At 40.9% G+C, this 15821-nt stretch overlaps 1 protein-coding gene across 14 annotated transcripts in view; it reads right to left on the bottom strand.

The window, feature by feature from the left end:
* Positions 1–4247: 4247 nt before the first annotated feature.
* The window catches only part of hdac4 (histone deacetylase 4), a 595905-nt gene continuing 584331 nt past the window's right edge, over positions 4248–15821 (bottom strand). For all 14 annotated transcript variants that reach the window (XM_068035894.1, XM_068035896.1, XM_068035900.1 and 11 more), the window contains 3 exons: positions 11927–12011; positions 8170–8320; positions 4248–7971 (listed from right to left, as the gene is read on the bottom strand). In XM_068035894.1, the coding sequence (XP_067891995.1) occupies positions 7932–7971; positions 8170–8320; positions 11927–12011 (276 nt within the window). In that variant the 3' untranslated portion in view covers positions 4248–7931. The remainder of the gene's footprint in view (positions 7972–8169; positions 8321–11926; positions 12012–15821) is intronic.

The raw sequence follows: 15821 nt of genomic DNA, 5'->3' as shown, positions 1-15821 counted from the left end.
CTGATGGGATGGAAAGTGAGGACAAGGGGAACCCTGCCACGGTTCTGGGAGGGAGGGGAAGGGCTGAGGGCAGAAGTACGGGAAATGGGCTGGACACAGTTGAGGGCCCTGTCAACAACAGTGGTGGGCCCTGTCAACAACAGTGGTGGCGGGGTGGGGGGAATCCTCTGTTGAGGAAAAAGGAGCAGATTTCTATGCTAACCTTTGGTGATATCATCTGGACTGTGGCTGTACTGAAGGTCCCCAGCAGTGGTAAATTTGTGATCTCAGATGCAGCTGTTGTGAAGTTGCAAAACAGAATTCAAGTACTTGGGGAGGGGAAAGAAGAGGAAGACAAGTTGAATAGAATAACATAAGTATGTTGCTGAAGTGCAACTAAAATTAAAAGCTGTTTTAGATCTACTTCTTGAGGTTTACAAACAGGGAAATCAAAAATGGGAGTGTAGATTGGGGCATACTGGGAGGGTGGTATGAAAGGAACTTAAAACAAAAAATGACTCCTTCAATGCTGCCAGACCTCAAACTTTTTTGTGAGCAACCCCAAGTAAGTATTTAGCAATTCCTTGTACTTCATCTACTTTTCTACATCTATTATCTCCATCTATTGGGCTTTTAAAAAAATGTATCTGTTATATCTAACAGCAGAGGATGAAAAGCCTGGGTCTCTTTTTTCTTCTCTTGAAAAGAGGTCTATAACATTATGAAAGGTTTTGATACTGTGCATGCAGAGAGAATGTTTCCGCTTGTGGAAAGAGCAAAACTAGAGAAGACAGTCACCAATAAATCCAATAGGGAACTCAGAAGTAGCTTATTTACCCAGAGCAGTGGGAATGTGGAACTTGCTACTACAGGCAGTAAAGGCAGATAATATAAATGTACTTGAGGGGAACCTAGATAAACTGATCAGGGAGAAGGGAATAAGAATGCTGATAAAGAGTTAAATGAGGAAAGCTGGGAGGAGGCTCGCGTGCAGCAATAATGCCAGCATGGACTGGTTGGGCCAAATCCATACACAGCATATCCGTGTTCTATATTCTATGCGGTTCTATGGAACAAGTTGCATTTATATAGGATCTTTAATATAGAAAGCTGTCCCAAGGGCATTTCACAGAAGTGTAATCAAAGATCAACAGAGCCGAAGGAAACATTAAGAGTGACTAAAATCTTTATGCAAGAAATGGGTTTGAAGAAGCCTCTTAAAGGAGGAGAGAGTGTTGGAGGGGTTTAGGAAAGGAACTCCAGAGCTTAGGGTAAAAATGACTGAAGACACAGCCAGCAATGCTGGGATGAAGGGAGAGATGGATGACCAAGAGGCCAGAGTTGGAGGAATGCAAAGTTCTCAGACGGTTGCAGAGCTGGAGAGGCAAGGGCATGTGCGACTTGAACACAAGGATGAGAATATTAAATGACACATTGGCTCTTAGTTTCCCAAAGTAAGTCAGTGAGTACGGGGTCATATGTGAGTGGGACTTGATGAGAATTAGGATACGGGCAGTGGAATTTTGAATGATCTCAAGTTTATGGAGGGTGCAGAATGGAAGATCTGCCAGCAGAGCATTCAAATAGTCAAATTTGTAGGTGATAAAGGTAAGGATGAAGGTTTCAGCAGATGATGTGTTGAGGCAAGTCAGCAATGTTATGGGGATGGAAGTAAAAAGATCTTTCTGATGGACAGAGTATGGGGTTGGAAATTTAGCTTAGGGTCAAATGCGACACTGAGGTTGCAAATAAATGGCTTCAACCTGAGACAGTGGCCCAGAGGGAGAGGCTGCAATCAGTGGTAAGGGTACGGAGTTTGTGGTGGGTACCAAAAATGATAGCTTTGGTCTTCCCAATATTTAGTCATAGCTGGATTTTCTTCTCCTGCTGCCAGGAGTGGTGGTGGGCGAAAACAACGGCAGTCCTCGTTCGGGTTGCCATGCCACAGTGATCATCCTCGCAGCAGCTCAGGATAATGAGCCGGTCGGGCTGCCCCCCCAAATCATGGGGAGGGGGCAGGATCTCCGATGCCAGCAATGGCAGCTGCCTGTGTGCAGGCGCTGGTGCCATTTTTCAAGGGCAGCCAGCCCTGCTGGGTCATTTAAATTTTTAAAGGGCTACCCCCCACCATGTACCACAGATAAATCTATCCCCCCTTCCCCCCCACAATAACAATTAAATTCAACATTTGCCCTCCCCCCACCAAAACACTTACCTTCAACACGACTTCCCCCACCAAACTGATCGAAGTGCAGAGGACTCCCCTCCCTACCTTCCCCTATACTAGTAATTTGCATTAGACCCCTTTTCCGTCTCCCCCCGCACCCCCAAATAGACTAAAAATCATAAGTTCTCCCATTCCCCACCATGGCGGCGTTTGAAGACGTGAGAGTGCCAGCCGCCACTCGAAAGATCGCAGCCCCGAGGTAAGATCACTGTTGATTTTATTTAAATATATTCATTTCATTAGTTTAAATATGTTAATCCAAGTCCTCTCACCCAACGACAGGGAGGGGGGCCGCCACAGAGCCTTGTTGCCACCGGGACGATAGAGCCTGGCATTCCCGGCATTTGGCTCCATGGCGGGCTGCTGCTTTGAACAATCTTCTGCACCGCGCCCCCCCCCCCCCCCCCGCCATGGATTCCAATGTCGAGAGCTCAGTAAAATCCCAGCCAGAGAGTCATTTACAGCATAGGAGGCCATTTGGCCCATCGAGTCCATGCCAGCTCTCCACGGAGCAATCCAGTCACTTCCACTCCTCCACTTGATCCACATAGCCTTGCGTTTATTTCCTTCAAGTGCGCACCCAATTTCCTTTTATTGATAGTCTCCACTTCCACCACCCTCGTGGGCAGCAAGTTCCATGTCATATCTCTCACTGTGTAAAAAAGTTCTTCCTCACATTCCCTCTGCATCATTTGCTCAAAACCTTCAATTTGTGTCTCCTAGTCCTTGTACCAGTAGTTAATGGGAGTTGTTTTTCCTTGTCTAACTGATCTAAGCCTGTCATAATCTTATACACTTCTATCAAATTTCCCCCCAATCTCCTTTGCTCCAAGGAGAACAACCCCAGCTTTTTCAACCTAACCTTTTAACTAAGATTCTTCATCCCTGGAACCATTCTGGCAAATCTCCTCTGCGCCCTCTCAAGGACCATCACATCCTTCCTAAAGTGTGGTGACCAGAACTGGACGCAATACTCTAGTTGGGGCCTAACCAGAGCTTTATAAAGGTTCAGCACAACTTCCCTACTTTTGTATTCTATGCCTCTATTTATGAAGCTCAAGATTCCATATGCTTTACTAACCGCACTCTCAAAATGTCCTGCCACCTTCAAAGATCGATGCACATGAACCCCCAGGTCCCTCTGTGCCTGCACGGACTTTAATTGGAGAAAATTGCAGGTCATCCAGAACTGGCTATGTGAGATGTGGTGAAAAGGGAGTTGTCAGTGTATATGTGGAACCTAAACTCGTGTTTTCAGATGATTTTGCCAACAGGCAGCATATAAGTGAGGAAAAGGAGAAAGTTAAGGATAGATCCTTGAGGGATTTCATAGGTATACACATAGAAACTAGTCACATCTCATAGTAACGACCTATAGTAGACACTTATTCTTTAGTCCCTGATGAAGTTCAACAGCGGTCAACAGAAGAACTCAAACTTCAAGATGATAAATTTGTGGTAAAATTAGGTTGCAAAGAGCTTGCAATAATAAGGCTTCACTAATTACATTTCAGATTTTCATATACATTCAGGGCGGCGCAGTGGTTAGCACCGCAGCCTCACAGCTCCAGCAAACCGGGTTCAATTCTGAGTAACGCCTGTGTGGAGTTTGCAAGTTCTCCCTGTGCCGGGTACTCCGGTTTCCTCCCACCACCAAACGACTTGCAGGTTGATAGGTAAATTAGCCATTATAAATTGCCCCTAGTATAGGTAGGTGGTAGGAGAATATAGGGACAGGTGGGGATGTGGTAGGAATATGGGATTAGTGTAGGATTAGAATAAATGGGTGGTTGATGGTCGGCACAGACTTGGTGGGCCAAAGGGCCTGTTTCAGTGCTGTGTATCTCAATAAAATAAAATAAAAAAAAAAAATACTTGATAATCAGCTAAGAAAAATAATTTATTAAAGAAAGTGAAAAATGGAGAAGACTTTCTTCCCTTTTGCTTTGATTAACTTCTAGTTCCACTTTTTAGTTCAATAGGAATTAGCAACACAGAACTCCAAAAGGTCACCTTGTAATAAGGAAGGCACGCCTTTAAATGTGATGTTGTAATTAGTTTTATTTACACCACAATAGCAAGTTGTCATAATGTGGTACAAAATACTGGACTCCTAATAAAGTCAAAAATGAAGTCTGTACTGTCAAGGAGATACACCATTGGTCAGTCTGATAGTCTGACCCATTTCAACAGGCAAATGAAGACCATCAAAAGCTACCACAATAAGGCTATCACCAATAAAGTAGGTCCATACAATAATCGTTTGTGGCTAAAATACAAAAAATCAGTTCACTGGTACTGATGACAATGGTGGTGTCATTTTTGAGTGTGGATAGGTACAAAGAAGGTTAAAATATAGTTACAACTTCCATTACTACATACCTGAAATAAAAGTTTTTGGGTGAACAAACTTTTAAAATCCATCTCACTTTTTTTCATCCCCTCAAACTGGAAAAGAAAACAAAAGGCGCCTCCACTATGGAGCACAAAATGTAATACACTGTAACGTGCTACTTTGCAGTCAATATCAAAACACGGAGGAAAGTGAGGCTGACAGGTAGCCATCACTCCTGCTTCGTAGCTACAATACCGCCCCCAAAAAACCTCTCTTTGTAAATATTCATCCACATCGATCACAATACACAACTGCTAAGTGGATTACCGCTACACGATTTATGGTGGCTGAGATAAAGAACAGCTGCGCTGAAAGGTTAACTGTTTATGATCTTAAATACTTAGTCCAGAAAAAAAAATTGCTTGTCTCAAAAGGGTTGGCCCCAAGAAGACGCAGGCAGTTAACAGTTTTACAATTGTTTTTTGCTGTGTGTTCTTAAAATTTTATATGTAGATTATGCAATATTCTACTGGTAATGACACAAGTGCTAGATTTTTTTTTGTCAAATTTAATTATCAATTTATAACAGCATTAAAGAGAGTGATACTTGAAGATATTTCAGTAAGACAGAGGCATCTCCTTCTGAGGTTTACTAATATGTTCATCAGAAAAAATGTCAAAACCTCATCTGCAGATGCCAAGAAAAAAAGCAAAACTTGGTAAGCTGCCCTGGAAATAACTTTGCGAATTGCGTGCATACCTGTACAGAACAACTGGTATCTTTGCTTGTGGCACATGCAAGCTCACTATCTTCCATTTAATGAAAAAATAAAATACAGTTCAATGCCCCTTAAAAGAAAACAAACAATGGGCCCTCTTAAAACAATGTTTAAATTCACCTTATCAAAAGGAGGAATGAATACATAACTCCACTTATTTAAAGGAATGTTTAACATCAAGAGTAGATGCAAACAGTTTCTTAAAAGTCACAGAATTGATGTGTTAATTGCTTTGCAATCAAACATACATAATCCTATAGAAAGTGTGGAACACTGTCTTAAAGATTACAGCTGGTTATATTTTATGTTGTGTAAATCTGTTTTAAAACAAAAATACAGTAGTGCCCTTATTCAGTGTTGCCAAACATCTCACACACACACACATGCTTCACGTACTCCTCACAGCGCTAAATTCATTAAGCTTCAAGCAACCATTACAAAAGGAGGAATGAAAACCATTTACTCATAGAGAAAAAAAGTTACTAGTTAATGACCCCCATGTCAGTTGTCCCATAAATTCCAGAGTGAGCGTGCTTGTGTACATTAACAGATGGCAGGACAGTGCGCCTTCTCCCACACTCCAGCGATAATGCTGTTTTACAGCCCAGGCTTCAACCAGCATTAGTCACATTCTGGGGCCAACCCAAGCACCTGCAGAATAGAATCAACCACGGGCCTAGGACCAAGCGCTTTCCATCCTTGTCAATAGCTGATAAGCACAGCTCACAGACCACACTGTAAAAACCATCAGTCTTTGGACAAAAATGCTATCACAACCTTCCTTCTTGGTTTCAGAGTGCAGCAACTGAAAACCTTAATGCTAACTCCCCCTTAGCAAACGGCAGCCTTCTGCAGTGCAACCAGTTACAAATATCAAATATAGTATCACTGTAGTATTACTCATATTTAAATGGGTATGATATCACCTTGCAATACTATTCTTACAAGACTTCATTTATAAATCTACTTAGAACAGATCATATAGTAATATACACCAACTGGAATCATTACACAAAGTTTGAACCCTCACTCAAAGTACTTCCTCCTGAAAAACTCCAGTACACTTCTTTAAGCCATCAGAAAGCTACGTTCCATGTAGGAAAAAAAGGAAAATTAAAATTAGACTGGAACCAAGGAATAATCATAAAAAAGTCATAAAAAGAACAGAAGAATTTCAGCAAAATATCAGTGGGAAAGGTAACTGGAATTTTCACCAAAAAAGTAATTAAAAAAACCCAAGTTATTAGGTCTTATGAAACATGGTTTAAAAACTTGTAAGGATTTCTTTATATAAAAGTAGATATTATTTCGTTAAATGGTTTACCAGGAGTAAAAATAAACACAAATTAAAAAAAGCAATGGTTAAGGTAGTTGCCAAGTGACTTAAACATGTTGGCTGACCACAAACATTCATAGTGAGGTGCTCCTCGAAGTGTCTACAATCCATCTGCTCCCATCTTCAGTAAAAGCCATCATTTTCCCTGTAAGTGCCCACCTAATAAAATCAAACTTGGTCTGCTAAGAAAACATTTGTACATGATTATCTCCTGTACTATTAACAAATTACCTGGTCTTATTGTTAAAAAGCCTTTTGTTGTCTAATGGATAACAGATTATGATTGGTTTATGTTTTCAGTTTCTATCAGAAATGAGGACCACCGAAGTGGAAGTTTGGAAGATAACTCCTGCATCATGCTTTTGAGTAACATTCCAATCTTTAAACATGTTTACCTGTTGCAAAATCAACCTAACACATGCTTTGTTATTGGTTGATTTCCTATACTACTCAGTGTTATATAAACCCAGCATAATAAGTAAAGCAGGTTTTAACGATAACCTGACAATTTCCAACAGTATATCTGCCACCCTGGACTGGCAACTACCTTAAAATCGGTTCGATTTTGTTTGGAAAAAAGCAAAAATGGTACTCCAATAAGGTATGAAAATCCAGCCAGAGACTGGATCTCGGATTTGTTTTTGCACGCATGCCAGGAAAGATTAGGCTTCTTCACCACCATTTTTCCACATCGCAACAGTGGAGGAATCTTTTCCACACTTTTAAGGCATTGTTCCTCAATTCAAAAATCAGCAACCATCTGTTGATAAAAAGGCACAAACGCTCATGTCTTCATAGGGCTTCTTAGGAAACACCCTTTCAGTTCTCTTCCATTCTAGTATAGTCTTTCTCTCCACACTGTAAATGTTCTCTGAATAATTATACTGTATGTCACATGATTTTGTTGAGATTACAATCAACGCATCTGGACTTGTAGATGGCATTAAATCCTTTGCTAAAGGACTGGAACATTAGAAACAGTGGTTGATTGCCTGAGACAGGAGAACTTTTGAGTAGGTAAACTCAGAGCAGGGCTTTGAGATTACACCTCCTTGGTGACTCTGCCAAAGTAAATGCTGGCTGTCCCACAAGCCTATTTCAGGAATGGACAGAGAGGTAAAAAAATCTTTACTTTTTTTATTGCCAGCACTTTGCCCAGTTGTCCTTGGATTCTGGAAGAACACCACAGCAGGACACAGGAAATACAGAATGAAGTCTTGGCAGAGTTAGAGAAATAAAGATATTGTGTGCAAAATAGAGAACTCCAGCTGGCAACTACATAGGCGGCTCTTCCTCCATGGGTTCATCTTCAGGCCTGCAGGAAAGGAAAAGAAAATACGCAAGTAACATACAAAAGACAAAGATTTCTTAGTCATGTTTCTGAACAAGTCTACACACCAAGTTTGTCATAACAAATGCCGTTTCCCCAAGAAGCTAACGCGATCTCCCAGCTATCAACACAGAAACAAGTCTTGTTTACAGTGTCAAAAGTGAGATATTCCTTCCTTCTCACCTCTTCTCAGCATCAGATCCTTGCTTAACTCCCATTGACAATGAAGCCATAGCTGTCACCGTGTCAGCTTCTTCCTTATCACACTTTTGGGCCTCTATCAGCGAATAACCCACAGTGGAGGAAAAGCGCTGTAAGGACTTCCAGTATTTACCTAAGGATACATAAAAATGCCAACAATAAACACAAATTTTACAGATCTGCTGATACAGGTCTATCTGCAAGAAAGGTATAAATTTAAAAAAGATTCTATTCGAGAATATTTTGTTATTTTAAATGAATTAACACCTCTTAAATAGCAGACTAAAAGCTGTCATACAAACAAGCTCACTGTTTGTCTGTTAATATCACCAATTGCAATTTTTAGGTTTATAATGGGGAAATTGCATTCCCCTCTTTACTACTGTGAATAATTGATAGTCAATAAACAAGCTTGTTGGATCCATTTAAATAATTTCACTGGACTAAAATAGATTTTATGGGGTAGGAGTTATAACCAAATGCATTTTTAACACAAATTTCAAAAGTATTTCAGGCTCTCACCAATAACCACTTTTGTCCCATGTGAACAGTGAGTATATTTTAAATGAGAGAAAGTCCTTTTTTAAAAAAATATTTGAACAGTTTTATTTCTAAAATGACATTTACACGCAGCTGTATCAGGAACTTAAAAAACTGCCCTCTAGTGGAGATATTAGTTATTTGCCTTGTAATTCATATTAAACTAAGCTAACATTGAAAGCCCTTTTGAGACCAATTTGCAAGTACTTTGGTTGGATTCATTTGATGAATGTGTAACATTTCCTTCCCCTACTATAAATTTTTCCATACCAAGAAAAAAATCTTCGATGCACTGCCAACACCTACTTAAACAAGCAAGTCTAAACCCAGTTTACAGCGAGTGCTATGCTATGTAAACTAATTTTTTTTTAGTTTTTACAGATACAGCACTGAAACAGGCCCTTCGGCCCACCGAGTCTGTGCCGACCATCAACCACCCATTTATACTAATCCTACACTAATCCCATATTTCTAGCACATCCCCACCTGTCCCTATATTTCCCTACCACCTACCTATACTCGGGGCAATTTATAATGGCCAATTTACCTACCAACCTGCAAGTCTTTTGGCATGTGGGAGGAAACCGGAGCACCCGGAGGAAACCCACACAGACACAGGGAGAACTTGCAAACTCCACACAGGCAGTACCCAGAATTGAAACCGGGTCGCTGGAGCTGTGAGGCTGCGGTGCTAACCACTGTGCCACAGTGTCATTCCTTGTTCTATTTGGTGTCAAAGTAGATTATTACAGGTTGCTATACAAATGGCATTGCAATTTCTTCTTTTCCAGTTTAGTTCTGACTGTTCGGTTAGTGGCATTAAGTTGAACAAAACTGAAAGTACATGATAGCAATTTAAAGTTTAATGCAGTCAGCTCATGAAAACTGCACTGATATCTAAAAGACTTATTTGGCTTATGTGTTTTATTTAAATAAATAAATTCAAACTTTATAAGTGAGATTTTACAGGATGATTGTGAGCACATATGGGTTTTACTTTAAGAAATACACAAAGTTTTGCTGATATGCTTAAAACTAGATTCAAAATTTTCAGCTTTACCAAATGCATCAGTCTCCCAGTACTTGTCAATATTTTAAACCACCTTAGGCCCAATTTAAACTTTTACAATAATTTCGTGCTTTAAAACCTTCATAAATTGATCATTTTTTTTCTATACCTAGAAATATAAGTAATTTTACTTCTGCCTTTTAAAACCTTCCTCCCAGCATCACATATCAGTCCCGAGCTGAGAGGGCAGATACATGACCTACATACACATCACTGCCAATCTCATTCTGTACTCTGTGTTCGGAAATGAGGAGATCAGAATAATCTGGACTGACTGTTGCTCAGATTTCCCACCTCTCCCTCTAAAGGGAACTGGAACAGGTTTATCTTGCATGGTCAGTTGAGTTCACAGAAACCACACATGGAGGTCGTGTACAGAAAATTGAGCTTTATCGCTCCAACTGTAATGCAAGTTAACTTACCATTTGGTTACAGATCTAAAAGATCAATGATATTTCCTCATTATCACATTTGAAAAACATACAAGCAGTTATTTTGGTCAGAAATATTTTTTATCCATTCGGAGGATGTGTGCGTCGATGGCTAGGCCATCATTTATTGCCCATCCCTAATGGCCTTTGAGAAGGTGGTGGTGAACTGCCTACTTGCAGCACTGCAGGCCTTGGGGTGTAGGTACACCCACCGTGCTGTTAGGAAGGGAGTTCCAGGATTTTGACCCAGCGACGGTGAAGGAACGGCGAAATAGTTCCAAGTCAGGATGGTGTGTGGCTTGGAGGGGAACTTGCAGGTGCTGGTGTTCCCATGCATCGCTGCCCTTGTCCTTCTAGGTGGTAGAGGTTGCGGGTTTGGAAGGTGCTGTCGAAGAAGCCTTGGTGAGTTTCTGCAGTGCAGCTTGTAGATGGTACACAGTGTTGCCACTGTGAATGTTGAAGGTGGTGGATGGGGCACCAATCAAGCAGGCTGCTTTGTCCTGGATGGTGTCGAGCTTCTTGAGTGTTGTTGGAGCTGCACCCAGCCAGGCAAGTGGAGAGTCCATCACACTCCTGACTTGCAGATGGTGAACAGGTCATTGGGGAGACAGGAGGTAAGTTACTCACCACAGAATTCCTAGCCTCTGACCTGTGTTGTAGCCACAATATTTATGTGGCTGGTCCAGTTCAGTTTCTGGTCAATGGTAACCCCCAGGATGTTGATAGTGGGGGATTCAGTGATGGTAATGTCATTGAACATTGAGGGGAGATAGTTGGATTATCTCTTGTTGGAGATGGTCATTACCTGGCACTTGTGTGGCATGAATGTAACTTGCCACTTATCAGCCCAAGCCTGAATGATTTCCAGGTCTTGTTGCATATGGACACAGACTGCCTCAGTATCTGAGGAGTTGCAAATGGTGTTAAACATTGTACAATCATCAGCACATCCCCACTTCTGACCTTATGATGGAGGGAAGGTCATTGATAAAGCAGCTGAAGACAGTTGGGCCTAGGACACCACCTTGAGGAACTTCTGCAGTGATGTTCTGGGACTGAGATGATTGACCTCCAACAACCACAACTATCTTTCTTTGCGCTAGGTATGATTCCAACCAGTGGAGAGTTTTCCCCCCAATTCCCATTAACTCCAGTTTTGCTGGGGCTCCCTGATGTCATATTCTGTCAAATGCTGCTTTGATGTCAAGGATAGTCACTCTAACCTCAGTATTTTCATTGCTTCTGTTGTGGTCAAATGTTTGCAGTATGTCAAATCTCAAAGCTTCAGATAATACAGAAAAAAAATTCTCCACTTTTGGATGCTTATTGAGAACATCCCTTGTAAAATTCTGTCGGGACTCAGTGGGGTGAGAACTCAGTCTCGATAGGACACTAAAGGCAGCAAGGGACGGTCTGGGGCTCATTACTCACTCTTCCTGTACTGGAGAGAAACAGAGCTTGCTACCAGATGCTTTATGTATACCAATATTCAATGACATTCTGTGTGTGCATGACATCATTATATTTAATCTGATTTTTTTTCCTTCTGAAGAAAAGGAGAGCTTTGAAGTTCAACTGAAGTGCGTCTGACCTACCACTAAATCAAATATCTTAAAAGTTAGTTAATTCAATGCGGTCAGTCGCTGAGACAGATACAACAGCAGAAAAATGGTATCGTTTTGTTTCTTTCCACACTCACTTTGTATTTCGATTACATTCTCAATGGAGCGAACTGCATTGGGATTTGGTCTTTGCTGCAACACTTCTTGTGTGAATGGCTCAAGCTGAAGAGAAATTCAAAAACAATTAACTCTGATGAAAAATGCAAAAATTTCTGTTCCTTTCTTTTAATAAGCTTACAACTCTTTTGTCATTTGATGCATGAAATTACTGATGCACACTAACAAAATTCATTCTATACTAAAAGGTTCTGCAGTCTCTAGGTTTGCAGCGTGTGTACAGGATGGAAGGGCACAACAATTGAAATATATCCAGGGTCAGCAAATTCTAACTTTGAAAAATGGGTGCTTCAAGTATAACCTACAAAAAAGTTTGGGGTGATGGGGCCAAGGTTCCGCTCCAACAAGCTGCTTTTTGTAGAAATCAAACAGTCAAATCTACATTTTCGTAATCCAGATACGTTAATTCCTGAACATGCGCTGATACATGCAAATGGTTTCCAACATCTAATTTTGCTCTTTACAATTAGTGACAAGGGGCTGGATTTTGTTCTCCCCAGGCTTTGGGTTCTGTAGCAGGGGGCGGGGGTGAAGATGCCTCCGGGAGAGGGCCACCACGCAGCCTGCACTGCGAGGGCCTGGCCTGATGTTACCGGCGGCAGTGAGGCCTCGTGGCGGCACCCATCCCGCCACCGATCAGCAACGGGACCCCATTTGAATATTTAAATTAATTAAAATGAATGAATTAATGACACTGCCTGGTATCCCGCGGTGATCTTCGGCCCTGTGGCCAGCATGCCTAGGCCTTCAGATCCCTGTCTGGGGGAAAGAAGGCACCACACTGCTGGGGAGGGGGTGGAGGTAAATTTATCAGAGCACGGAGAGAGGAAATGAGGTCAAATTAACGTCCCAGGTTTGTGGGATGGTGGGAAGAGTTGGAGTTTGATGTTTAGTGTATTTTGGGGGGGTGGGGGACAGTCAGATGGACGAGCTAAGTGTTTTGGAGGGAAAGGGCAATTAATTAATTTAATTGTTATTGGGGGTGGGAGAGGGGCAGAAGAAATGCCTATTTTTATTTACTTCACCTTTAAATATTTAAATTTCACAGTAGGGCTGACAGCCCTTTAAAAATGGCAACAGTGCCTGCGCACAGGCAGCTGACCCCATTGCCAGGGTCGGACAGCCTGCTTCCTCCATGTGATCGGGGAGGGGAAATGCCTGCCCCGACTATTTAAATGAGCAGCCGAACGGAAGATTGCGGCGGCTCCGCGACATGTGGCCCACATGGGCAGGCTGCCATTTTTTTTCGCCTGCCACCAAAATTAGCGCGGGCACAGAAAATTCAGCCCAAGGAGTCAAGTTACCGCTAAGCATAGTAATTAATCATTTTTATTCACCTCTCCACTGCATTTGAAGTTTATTTTGTACTTTAAAAAATGACACACAAGCAGATTTTAAAGCCAGGAACTATAATGCTGAGAGACTCCACCTATTATACATTGCAGTTGTTGGAGCACTGATGCGCGAATGGTCAGTTCTACTGCACCAACTCTTTTTTGTGTTTTTTTCCCCCATTTCTCTTAACTGTTGTTGCTACCTGTACACATATTTAGGAACAGAAAAATACCAGGAAACCAGGAAGAAACTCGAGATTCCGAAGTCATGTTCCACACATTTACCGATCTTAGCACACCACTACTATTCGAGGAAAACATATGATAGGAAAGTAAATTATTTACGAACAATGAAGAGACTCTTAACCCTTTCACCACTGCAGTGTTCACTTTTTCCCTTCAATCTGAAAAAAACACTACATTCTGCATCATAAAGGGAACAAACTGGAAGTACATAAAACACGGAACACAGCTGCTTATTATACCTTCACAAAATTTAGATTACAGAATGCACTGACACAGTTGCAACCCTTAGGTTAATTGCTTTGTTTGCTGAAAAAGCATTAATGTAGTAGCCTTATTTAAAAGTCGGCAAAATCTGGAATGGCTCCAGATGTATAGGACAGTTGTATCTCCACTTTGCTTAGGAGCAATTCCACAGAGGTAAAAGACAGCTCTGATGGATGCAAATCAGATGAACTTGAACCAGCTCCCACATTACAGATTTCTACATGGCAGCTATCCATCATTTATATTGATCTCAAAAGGCATGGGATTACTGTGCACAAAAAGAATCAGAGAATCCTAGAATAGACAATATCTGAATTTACTTCAAGTTTATACTTCAGTAATAACTTCACTCAGTCTGGGATCAAATCCAAGTGACTCCATTAAATGGAGGAGTGGAGGATGGGGGTAGGGTGGCGCAAGAGGTTAGCTTTTCATTTCTATTCGTTAAGCAAGGGTAAGATTTCATCTGAGTTGGAGGATCAAAATGTTCTGTGGAAATGTTTTCATTTAGTTGATGCTGTTCCTCAGTGTGCAATTTTTAGGGGGAAAAAAGGCACAAGAGACACATGAAAAGCAATTTCAAATCATCCACGCCAATTTATATCTTGGACTCTGCATTTAACACACTTGGCAATAGGAATTTTTATCCCCCTAATGTTTTGGTAAGAAATCAACCCCTAACTTCATGCATGTTTTGAACGGGGCTGCTTTTATGCAAAGATTACATATTAAATGAAAAAGTCAGCATTCCCACTGCACCTATTTGGACTTCATCACAAAACGTGGATCATATCAGGATGATTAATTATGTTCCATCCTATTCTCTCACAAATCAGAGAGGGAAAGGAGTTAATCAGTCTTATTGAAACACAAAATTATCAGTAAAATTTATCAAAGGGACCCTAAAAAACATTTTCATATTTATTTTCTGAATGAGTAATTTAATCCAGAGGCATGAGACCTATCCAAGTGCTCATGTACATATGTATGCATATGTGTGTGCAAATGTGATGCTAATTCTGGTTTGAGTTCTAGCAGAAATTACGCTGCTGTTAAATTCAAGTGGATTTGCAGCTCTTTGAATTCTCTGCCATATTCTATGACCAAAATAATTCTGGAACAAGTTCAAAGCAAATAGAAATAGTTTTTTTTCCAAATTCCACCTACAACTGACTTTTCCTTCTTCTCTCCCTCAGTTAAAAGTATAGCTAAAATAAAATCGATAGAAATTCACAGCTCAGCAGCCAATCAGGTAGAATGAAATATATACAGTCGTACACATTTTTAGAAAGGCACATCAAAGGGTTAAGCACACAATCTTGTGATTAATTTTCCTTCTGGTGCAGTTTTTCCCCCCCACATGAAAGCCCTAGATAATGCCAAAATTTTATTGTAAAGGAATTCAGAATTTAAACAAGAAGCTGTATGTTCCAAAATGTTCTGCACATACTTACGCTGGAAACATGCTAACCTACTTTACTCTTGTGCCAGGAGGAAATAATGTGCATTAATAACTATGAAAAAGATACGGTATAGTTTACAGTCTGCAGCAAGATACTCTGTAATCTAACTGTGGCATGATACTAAGCATGATCAAACACTTGACTCTTGGCTGTTTTGATCCCTAACCCCTCTTTCATAAAATACTATATTTAATCCAAAGACCAATTTGTTTCCTTTTTTACTAAAAGAATTATTAGCATAGGACTTAGGAGCCAAGGCTTACACCATCTCTCTTTCAGCTGCAGAGTTAAAATGAAGAACAAATGCTCTCTGAACTGATGTTTATTTAGTGAAAGAGTCTGAAAAGGAAGTGAACAAATGCTTGCGAGAACACAAACACCGTCTTGTTCAAAGATACGATGTAGCCTACAGTCATCTTGCTTGACTACTACTTGCTATTGCTGGCAGTGGCATGAAGTATTTGTCAGATTAGAGCAATAATGTCTCCTCTGCATTTCTGTTTCATAAGGGCCCGGCTTCTGGTGAGGTCAAGGAAACTCCAGTTAAC

This window comes from Heterodontus francisci, chromosome 7 (assembly GCF_036365525.1).
Source record: "Heterodontus francisci isolate sHetFra1 chromosome 7, sHetFra1.hap1, whole genome shotgun sequence".
In the NCBI taxonomy this organism is placed as follows: domain Eukaryota; kingdom Metazoa; phylum Chordata; class Chondrichthyes; order Heterodontiformes; family Heterodontidae; genus Heterodontus; species Heterodontus francisci.
This window is presented reverse-complemented; position numbering and strand designations above follow the sequence as displayed.